Genomic DNA, 10,971 nt, shown 5'->3' with positions numbered 1-10,971 from the left:
GGAGGGGGGGGGGGGGGAGGAAAATGGCAGCGGGGCGCCGCGCCTCGGGGGCGGGGAAATGGCGGCCCTGGAGGACCCGGGGGCAGCGAGTGGCGGCCGCCCGGCGGCACAGAGCGGCAGCGGCACGGGCGGGGTTGGGAGGGGGAGCTCAGTGCAGCCAATCAGAAGGAGCCGAGGAGACAGGAACCCGAGAGGAGGCGGCTGGGAGGGGCCGCGGCTGGGCTTGTCTGTCCCCACCCTGAAGCGGGCTCGGTGGTTCCCCCAGGAGGGCTGAGGGGGGTTTGGGGGTTTTCCTTCAAATCACCTCGGCATCAAGTGTTCCCCGGGTCTTATTCCTCATACTGACTTCTGTGTTTGCCAGTCTGATGTGAAACAACGTCTTCAGCAGTGTTTTCTTCTTATTTTTTTTTTTTTTAATAAATGTGCATAATGAGTTGGTCATACCCAGTAATTCCAGTAGCACTTGTTCTCTTATCCCTCATTGCTGGGGTATCAGCAATCCGGTTATGAGGAAAAATGTCTCAAGTGGGTAATAAATCAGACTGTCGGTACTACTTACGCCACCCCAATCATTAGCTGCTGAATTTGGGTGGTGGGCAGAACCTCTTCTGGGGGCGTATTGGTATCAAGTTGGCATACACAACCCAAATCATCAACAACAACCTTTCAAAGCACGTTCATGTGGCCCACGGCATAAATTCAACTTGCTTGGGAAAATAAGCAGTTGAAATTGTACCTTTCATTACAATCCCACCCAAGCACGATTTCCATGCAATAAAATACGAGCTTGGGTGGTTTCCAACCTAAGAACCCCATGGGCCTGTGTTAATGACCCAGCAATTACAAATGGTAATATTTTTGGTAATCTAGAGCTCAGGAGTCTTCATTAATAATATGAATTGCCAAAGGTATTGTAATTTCACTGGTCTTTTGCTGTGTGTCTGTCCCTCTGTCTTGCAATCCCTCTTTGTTAAGGAACTCAGTCGGATGGAGGGGAGAGCTGTGCGAGGCTGAGGAGCAGAGGAGCACATCCTGCTTTCCTTGTGAGCAAAGGAGTGAACCTGGCTTTGCTGGCAGGCACCATGGAATCGATGCAAGGAGAGCCGTGGAGACTGCATGAGGACATTCTGTCATTTATGGAGTTGCTTCTCTTTCCCTATTAACTTTGCTTCCTATATTTATCAGAATAAAATTTTATTGGGAAACCCTTGCAGGCTCACAGCTTGCAAAATCAGTCTCCCAATGTGCTTGGTAGACTGCCAAATATCTGAAACCACCCTCTGAAAAGGAAGAGTTGATGGGGCATCTCAGAATGAGGTATTTTAGCATGTGTCAAAGACCTCAGCCTGTATTCCCTCCAGGCTTCTGACTGTTGGCCCGGTACTGACTCCTATAGAAGCCTTCTCTTACAAACAAGACGGTCAGGAAATGTTTCTGGATGCTCTTCTTCCCTTTGGGTGCAGGAACCTACGATTCTGTAATCCGGTCATTTTATTTAAATCCCTGCAGCAAGTGCATAGCATGTGTATTCTGGTATTGTGTGGCCAAAGGCACTGTTTCTTTGCCTAAAACTTGGATGGAAATCCCCATTCCTTCATGAACAGGAATTGCAAATGCTGCGATACAAATAGCAGTCATTATTTTAGTCTTATTTCTTTACAGTCTTCTAAGTATTCCATTTTCTCGGTGCATCTGTAGCTAGTTTAAATAAAAACAAGTGGCAATTAAAGGAGACCTTTATCTCTATTTTTTACAACATTTTTCCAGTTCAGTGCCACTTCTGTTTTTTTGAGAGATCATTTTTTAAATTATCATTATGAGCATTTATTTTCACAGGGTTTCACAATGCACAAGAGCCCAATTAACCAAAAGGAAAAATGTGTTATAGCTACTTAAGCTACCTGAAAAAATCCCAGTTAAAGTGAATTCATCATATAAGTAGGTTGACTCCGTTCTCTGGAATCTGAAATCATTAACCACTACAAATCTTTTTAAGGAAAATTAATCCTAATTCTTCCTCTCAATGTTTCTGTGACTTGGCTAGCATTTTAAATGCAATTTAATACAGCTGCTACTGAGGCTTGTACTTCACTCACATGGAAGCTGGGATAAGTATTGCCCTTGAGTGAAGTACTATGAAAGCTGCAGTTAAAGATGTTATAGTGTGGTCTTGTTTTTTTCCTTTCCCCAAGAATTTAAATTGTTTGGTGTAGACAGATAACTAATTTGAAGTTGTGTCTTTCATTCAGCAGAGATTTGCTATACGTTGTTGATAGACGGTGTGGCATGTGGCAGGGAGGAAGGTAACATAAGTCACTGAGCTGAATTCCTGTCTGGATTACAAATGTCAGTTTGTGAGATGATGATCATCTGGTTGGTAATAAATCCTGATCTATCACCACTTGGCTATTTTTAGTAATTAGATCGTGATTACAAAACAGTAATATTTTGATAATTGATAAAGTTACATAAAAACACTAATCCTTTGGCATAAAGGCTTCTTGAATTGTCTAAACACTCAGCACAAGGCCAGCAACTATCAGGAGACAGAGATACTTACACTAGTTTAAATTGTGAGACCTTCCGTATTTCTTTGATTTTAATGTTTTGTTTTCCATTCTGTGGAACACGGTTTTACTGGAGAGAAAAACAAACAAACAAACAAAACCCCATAGCCATTAATAAATAGGTTTCTCAAAGTTTCAAAGCTTCTTTGAAGTTTTAGTCACAAATCATCATGTTTTTATTTTTCTTCTTTGCTGCCTCCCAGCATAACGCTGTAGTCTTAAAAAGCATCTCCGGTCTTAAAAGCAGTGCTCTGGGTGGTTGGAAGGATCTGGGCTTTTGCAGGGCTACCTGGTTGAGAATTGTGTCAGCTAGCATGGTGGAAGGATAGGAATAATTTTCCTTTAATAGGGGAAAAGGCATTTCTGTTTGTTAATTGCATAAAAGACACTAAAGTCTATCTCAAGGATCAAGGGGAGGTTTGGGTAAGCATATGTGAGTTGATGTTGACAGTGAATATTCGAGAATACTAATAATTTTGGTATAATCTTACCAGTATTTTATCAAAACGTTTCAGGTTTTTGTGATCCATGGGACGTTACAAATATACAAGTAACATAAATGTACGTAAATTGGTGCTTAATCAGTAGAATGAGGTTCCCCAAATTTCATATGAAACCTGTGTAGTTATGTGTGCACATTTGATTGTTTGGGTTCTATAAGCAATATATCTGTAGAGATTTATTGAAAATTATTCCATTGATGTTCTGCCAAGCCAAACAGGTTGTAAGAAAATCTCGACAAATCACTAGAAAGGTTTTGCTTTATAAGAAGCAAAATTTGGTTTAGTTTTAATAATGAAGAATGTTAACTCCATGTTTGTTGTTTTGTTTTGCTTTGTTTTACTATGCCTGTTATTTTCTCTAACAATTTAAATACGATTGGTGAGAGCTGAACCTAGCAAAAATAACAGCTATTAATTAAGCTTTCTCTAGTCTAAGTGTCGTCTGGCAATCAGCAAGGATCATGGTTTTAGTTACTTTGTAGAGCACTTCTGCAAGGCAGTCTGAAGGGGTCAGGATACTCTTACGTGAGCACCACAACATGCCCGGTAGGTCTAATGCACCCCGCTCTTTTAACAAACGTTGTATTTCTGCACAGGTCTGTCCAGGCAGTGAATGGAGGTCCTGTAACCATGCTTGTGGATAGCCCTGTTTTTTTCTGCCCCCATTCCTGGATGACTGCTTTTCTTCCTGACTCCTAACATGCAGCACTTACATGTCCGTCTGACTAAGCCACAACTTCCAACAGCTTGGTAATTCCCTGCCAGCTCTTACTGTGGCCAGTTTATGTCCCTGTGAGTACCTGTGGTCCTCAAAACATTAAATCTTTTCCCTGCTGGGATTACTGGATCAGCCTGTTTTCTTTCCCACCCTCTCAGCTTCAAACTGATCTTGGCTTCCTCACAGCTCTGGTCCTTTTCTTCCTTGTTTTCTGTTGCAGGCTGCCTGCCTTCCAAGATATAGCAGGCTCTGAGGTGCCATCTGCCCCGTGTTCATAGACTCCCACCCCCTTGACTCCATGGCAGGGAGCATGGGGTAATAGCATTCACAGACTGTCTGGTGGGAAAGGATGGTCAACGTGCAAGCAAACCAATTGTTGAAGTGTTCTCCTCACAGATGGTCAGCAAGGGAGAATTGCTTCCTCCCTTCTTTTGCCAAAAAGGAGCTGCCTCGATGATAGCATGTGAAAGCAGGAGGGCTTTCCTTCTCTCCAGGTTTGCTGCTGACGTTTGCTGAGCTTGGCTGGGTTTCCGACTGCCTGGCAGTGACAACGCTTCCCCTCCGTGTGACAAAGGGAGAGCAGGAAAGTGAAGGGAGACATTAATTTTCCTACTGTCTCCATCTGGAATAATTAAGTACTTGTGAGAAAGATAAAGGAGAGGTTATATATTCTTGATCCTGGGCAAATCGTATTATTATATGCACCAGTTTGCAGCTTTTTAGCATGCTGTGTTATTGCTGTGCTGCTGTTACATCAGTTACATGGCTGGGGTCCATGACAAAATCTAATCCTTCTCCTCACTTATTTTGTGCATGACTTATGTGTGATGCTTCTTTGTTTGTACAGATTCCAGATGTTACAGGACAGACACAGACACAACCAAACAGCTGACAGTCAGCCAGCCATCATTCTATCATGCTTTTAGGTAATTAGCATGTATATGTTGAGAGATTTAAATACTCCCCAGAAGCCTTTGTATTAAATTTCACTTGGAACTGAGAAATGGAAAATCTCCCAAATGTCAGTTTAGCTGCGTATATTGCCAAGTTAGGCAACAGAAGGTATACGTAGCAGTTGGAATCAGTGGTTTACCATGGAATGTATTTCGTCTTTTATTTGTCACAATATGGCTTGATGTTTTGAGACAAGTTATGATTAGCTGTATGTTTTAAGAGCACATAGGTAAATCCAATTCAATAAACTTGCATGCAGGGGCTGAATAAGGCCAAGAGTGTGCTTGAGAGGGTAAATCTGCTTTCCTTGGATTGAGGGCATTCAGAGTACCTAGGAGTTTGGCTTTACCACGTGGCTATGCTGATCTTCCAGTTCTCTGCTGGAGACCTGTTCTCTCCGGGCTTTTTCCACACCTCTGGCCTTAATACTAGTGTGTCTGATCCCATGAAGTGGTATGTCACCAGTGGGCACAGTCCCACAGGATCTGGACATGGTGGCCAGAGCTGGGTACTGGTAATGGGATTCTTCAAAACCCTCAAACATGATAGGGAGTAAAGCAGCCTTGGGGTTCATCTTGGAGGTCCAGCTGAGAGCAAAGATTGGTGCCAGAGGCAGAACTGAATACCAAGGTGCAACATGGGTCCAAGGTCCATCCTCCAAGGTCCTTCCAGGAGACGGAGTCAGAGCCAAGTACACCTGTGGCATCTCTGGGACAGGGACTGATGGCCCCAGGCTGAGCCGTGGGCAAGGGTGGGGGATCCCAGGTATTGCTGGTGTGGGGCATTCAGGTATATTGGGGTATTCAGGGCCCAGACACAGTGGTAGTTCAGGGAGTTAAACTGCCAAAAATAACAAAAGAAAACAACAACAAAGCACAGGTGGGAAAAATAGATACCTGGAACTCATATCTTCCTCTTGACTGTGGAGGGAGGATACATAGATTAACTTCCAGATGCCTCTGCCTTTGCTTTACTTGCAACAGAAAATTAATTTTTAGACTTCAGTTCAGTCAACTTCTCCTTGTGCATCTTAAGCATGTAGAGGCTGAAAAAGCTCTTTTGCTTCCTCTTCCTTATGCGTTTCTTCAGTTGTTTCTTCCTGAGCATATTCCCTTTCTTTTTGCATATTTGTCATTTCTGTTGTGTTTTCATGCACAACACTTCTCTTGGATTTAGGAGGAATAATTGTTTCTGTTTAATAGGCCAATAAGCAGTGAAAAGAAAAGTGAAAAATGTCAAGTACTTTGGTTCATTGATGGTCAAAGGCTCCTAGAAATAGCATCATCCAGTTGTGCTACATGAACCCACAGATTCCAAATAAACTAATATGAAATCAGGCTGTGTGCCAGACTTTTCATCCTGCCGGTTGAACTGTCAGCTTGGAAGTGTCAGGACCTCATGAAACATTAAATCTTGAATACATATATATCTTGAATAGCACTTTGAAAATTACACTGATAATTTAAAACAATACAGTTCATCACCCTCTGTCTTTTTTTCTCCTTAGTGTTGATTACAACCATCGGCAACGCTGTGCCTGCCAGGGAGATAACATTCAAGTTGAAACTGGATTTCTTGCTTGTGGTGGAGAAACCAAAGGCTTCAAATACCAGACTTGCACACAAAAGGTGCAGGGCACTGCGGGTGCTGTGACTGTTAAAAAATGAAGAAGCATCTCAAAAAGTGTAAGTATGCTTTACATCCTTTTGAAATGTGGAAAAGTTTATCCAAGTAACAATTAAATAAAACTCTAACAGTAGTTATTTGCTCCAGGATGCAGAATTTGCCTTGCAGAGGAGCAGAGCACAAATTGCTGAGTTGTTTAGCCTCTTGGTCAGTTGTTTGATTTTTGCTGTGCCATACTCTGGGTCATAGCAAAGTTATTTCTGCCTGTGCCCTGGACTCTTTCACAAAGATCATTTCTATTTTTCAGAGCAAATGAAAATGCATGTTGTCCTGCTGTCCCCAGTGCTCTACTGACCAAATCTGTCAAATAAAATATTTCTTATTTTACTGTGAGCTTATGCTTTGTTCTGTCTTTGTTATTCAGTGCTACATTCTGTCAATATGTGGAAAATCAAAAAAATACACACTCTTACCTTTGAGAAATGACACTTTAAACAAAATTGAAGAAATAAGAGCAGAAACAAAAGGGGAAAGATAGAAATGTAGCAAGAATTTTTTGCTTTTCAGACCATTAGATTTCATTTACTATTTCGGCTAGTTCTTTATGGATGGGATTCATCTAAGTGCACTTCATGTGCTTAAAATGCCGGCATCTGGCCTAAGCTAGGGCATGGGGCTGCCTGTACCCAAAGGAAAGCAGTGGATACCTCCAGAAGGTGAGTTATCCCTTTAGGTAAGCATCTAAAAATATGGTAGGATGGACCTGCAGGGGTCCTTGTCTTTCTCCATGGACTTCATGAAGCCCAGGTAATTTGTTTAGATTAAGTACTTTTTTTTCCACATGGCAGGAATAATCCCAGGCTCAAATTATTTTATTTCTCATCGTTTTTCTTTTTTCTTTGTTTTTTCTTTCTTTCTTTCTTTTTTTTTAAAGATAAATTATTTGTATTTTTTCTCTGATGTTTTTGAAATTTTCATTAAAGGGAAAAAAATCCATATACCCATAGAGATATATTTATTCAACATGTTCATCAGAGGAAAACATGCACCTGCAGAGGCTGGTGCCATTCTCTGAAGCGTGGCTGGTGCACAGAGGCTGTCAAGGCTGGTGCCTCTACTCATCCCCCTTTCCTCACTGCTGGTTGGTGCCTATGAAGGGAAAATATGCCGAAGTGCTAGTAATTCCTGTCCTTCGTATGTGTTAAGGATATGCCTTGGGCCTAAGAAATGACGCCCATAGGATCTGTGATGACTTGAAAAATCATGCACCAGTACTATCTACCCTCCAGCCAGCATGGGACGAGTGATGCATTATAAATCCAGATCCTTTACCTGGGGAGAGATTAAAGAAGCAAGAAAAAAGTTTCTTAATCCCTGCCTCAAGCGGTTTAAAACCTCCTTTTTGTTTGGGATCCTACATAAATCAAAACACAGGACCAGCTATATTCTGGAAATAAATCTTCCTTCATATTCACTCCTCACATAACCTGTCTGTAACAAAATCTGAATTCCCTACGAAATATGCTAATAAAACATCAACCATTCTATAATTTAGTAGCATTACAATAACAATACTTTCTTCAGTTAAATGTCATTCTTTCAGAGTGTACTTGACATCCTCCTTACACATAAAAAGTAGAATTAATATCTTAATTTATCACTTAGTTGATTATTTCTTAACATTGAAACTCACTAAATAAAAATGATGATATAATATATAATAATTTAAGTAAATAATTGATCATGTATCAATACTAAAAAAATGCCAATTAAATTAGCCTGAAAAGTCTCTCATAGGCAATTTCCACATGAACTTGTGGAAGATAATTTCAAAAAAATGTAAGTATATGCATTATTTCTGCTAGAGTGAACACTCAAAGTAAAGGTAGAAGATACATAGCACTGAACAGTACAATATGATTAAAGAGCAACTACCTGTTTTTGTTTGTTTTTCTGTGTTTTTTTTTTTTGAAAGAATAGGAACTACTAAAAGAAAAGCAGTGATTAGTATATAAAACATATATTTTGCACATTTAGAAAACCTTTTATTTGAAGATGCGATGCTTTACAGACAACTATGAATTAGGCCTTACAAGCAGTCAGAAGAAAACTGATAAAAAATATATCAAAACCAAATATATGTATCCAAGAAGGTCTGCTGTTCTGAAAATTGAAATTTAAGTGCCATAGATTTTGGCAAAGCCATCAGAAAATGGTTCAGAGCACAAGTGGATGAGTGCCATCTTGGAGCTGCTTCATCACAGTGCTTCTCATGATGGCGGGGTAGGCCTCACCGCCCTGCCCGTGCTTGCTGGTGAGGTAGTCCCAGGCAAAACATGCTGAAATTCAATGCTGTGACTGTATCTCAAGCTGCCATGGTGTCTTTAGCTTTAAACTGAAAACAGTAAAAATAAATAAATAAAAATAGTGTTCATGCCATTGATCCAGAGCTTGAGCTAATTTGAAGCTGGCTTGATATGTCCACGTGGGCTTTGATCACGGCTTTTGGCTGGGGACATTTACAGTCACTACAAAACCAAAACCTGGTCCTTTCAGACACTTTGCACCCCTGCCATGAGGAGGAGTCCTTTAGACCACGCTCAGTTAAACCAGTGCCACTGGACCTCTGATGCAACGCAATGGTGAAGACTTCAAGGTATGGGTGCAAGACAGAACAATTTAACAGTTGTTCAATCATACAACAATTAAAGGGTTGTTTTTTAAGAATCCCACTCTTCTCTTTTGAGTTGTGTGAACTTTTTCTGCCTGTCACTGTGTTCATTCACTGCTTGTACTTGCTAATGCCAGAAGCCCCGGCAGAATGACTTCACAAATCACCCCCTTGGCAGGTTGCAGGCCAGGTCTCATTCGCACCTACACCTCGGTGCCTCGGGGGACGCGTGATCTTGTTCGGCTGAAGTGCACAGGTATGCCTTTACTTGCTTCCCTCATTCTGTGCTGTTCACTTCGAGCTGAAACGCCTGGCTGTCTGAAATACAGGTAAGATGTCTCCACTATTTAATTTTCCTACTAAGCGTGGAACTGAAGTATTGTTGGGGTTTTGCTGGTCCTTGTTTATCTGTTAAAGTGAGCCATGTATAAAGAGTATCATTGGTATGAAGCGTGACTGGGACATGTAACTACCAAGATGGGTAGATTACTCCTGCTGTGGATACCTGTGTTTTACTGCAGTGCTGTCACAATGGTTGCATTTAAGGTCATCTCTGAGTTTGTTCATTATTTTCACAGACTATTAAATTTGAAGTCCATCTTGGCAGGACAATTTCTTTGTTTTGCCTGATACTGGCTTGGCTGCCAGTTCTCTCTGTAGACGGGGGAAAACGTGCAGCTGTATGATGGTAGCCAGCATCATCTCACTGTAGCACACCAGGCTTTCCATGGTTGTGGCAAATGACAGAAACCAAAGGAGCACGAAATTCTGGTGGTCCCTTATAGCTTTCTCTACCCACGGTTGCTGAAACAGCCACGCAGGTATGGCTATTCTCCCGTGTACTGAATGGGACTGTGTGAAACAAGCCTATGTGGAGCCTGTAAAATCTGAAATACTTTGAATGCCTTTGTTTCTTAAGTGACTAGTTCCTCTACTCTAACACACTGGGGTATTTCATCTTAGCTCTTGCAGGGAGGGTAGTGACAGCTGTGTGAAGGTGAGAAACAAGAACAGAGCCAAGAAGCAGCGCATTGGGTGTGCTTGCATGGGGACACCTCAGGAAACAGCTGCATCAGGACATGCTGGTCCCGCTGATGTCTACAGATGAAGAAAGAGGTGGAAGGCACAGATTTGGAGTCAGGCTGGGACTTGGGAGCTCTGCGTGGTGGCAGGACGCTTTTCCATCCATGTCTGCCTTCTGTTTTTCTAAGAGAGTTTTTGTGTTGGCAAATCATATTTTCCTCCATGTGAGTGGTAGGAGGAAGGATGTAAAGTAAAAACCACAATGAACCTGCCTTGGGTTCCAGCTGAGGACTCCTCTATACAAGTATTTTGCACTAATACTGACATTACCCATTTTTCCTCACTGCACTTAAAGATTGATTTTATAATTTATAATTATAATTTTGTTATAATTTTGTCTCTGATGAGACCAAAATTCGTAGCACCTGATTTCAGGCATTTCTTGGTAGCAACTACATTAGAACGTCTGGCTTTGTTTGAAGTCAGTGCAAAGAAACAAGAAACAAGAGAAGGAGTTAGGTGTCTTCAAACAGCCCTGTTGAATCTAGTTAGGATTAAATAGCTGATATTCAAATACTACAATATTTTTGCTGATAGCATTTTTTTTTTTAATTTCAAACTATCTGAATATGTTTTTATGGTCTTCTGCTAAAGCACATGCGAGGTGTCCCTCTACTTTGATCCCATTCTGAGCACTGAAAACTCTGTCATGAGAAATTTCTGCTAGAACAAAATCATAACCAGGGTTTCCTTTCAGTCGTGATGTTTTCATTTCGTTCCTTAATTTTGCTGACGGATAGCCCTGCAAAAGGTGTGCCCTTGTGCAGCAGAACACTGTGTGACCCATCAGGTCTTCTCTTCCAGCCAGACCAGCCTGAGCTCCACACAGAGGCATGAGGCTTGGGCTGG

At 41.5% G+C, this 10,971-nt stretch overlaps 1 protein-coding gene across 1 annotated transcript in view; it reads left to right on the top strand.

The window, feature by feature from the left end:
* Positions 1-7,038: 7,038 nt before the first annotated feature.
* LAMB4 (laminin subunit beta 4) overlaps positions 7,039-10,971 on the top strand; it is a 46,978-nt gene continuing 43,045 nt past the window's right edge. The window contains 1 exon segment of the mRNA XM_035549313.1: positions 7,039-7,084. Coding sequence (XP_035405206.1) covers positions 7,039-7,084 — 46 coding nt within the window.

This window comes from Cygnus atratus, chromosome 1 (genome assembly GCF_013377495.2).
Source record: "Cygnus atratus isolate AKBS03 ecotype Queensland, Australia chromosome 1, CAtr_DNAZoo_HiC_assembly, whole genome shotgun sequence".
NCBI classification, from domain to species: Eukaryota; Metazoa; Chordata; class Aves; order Anseriformes; family Anatidae; genus Cygnus; species Cygnus atratus.
The sequence above is the reverse complement of the archived record's forward strand: the minus strand, read 5'-3'. Positions and strand labels throughout refer to the sequence as shown.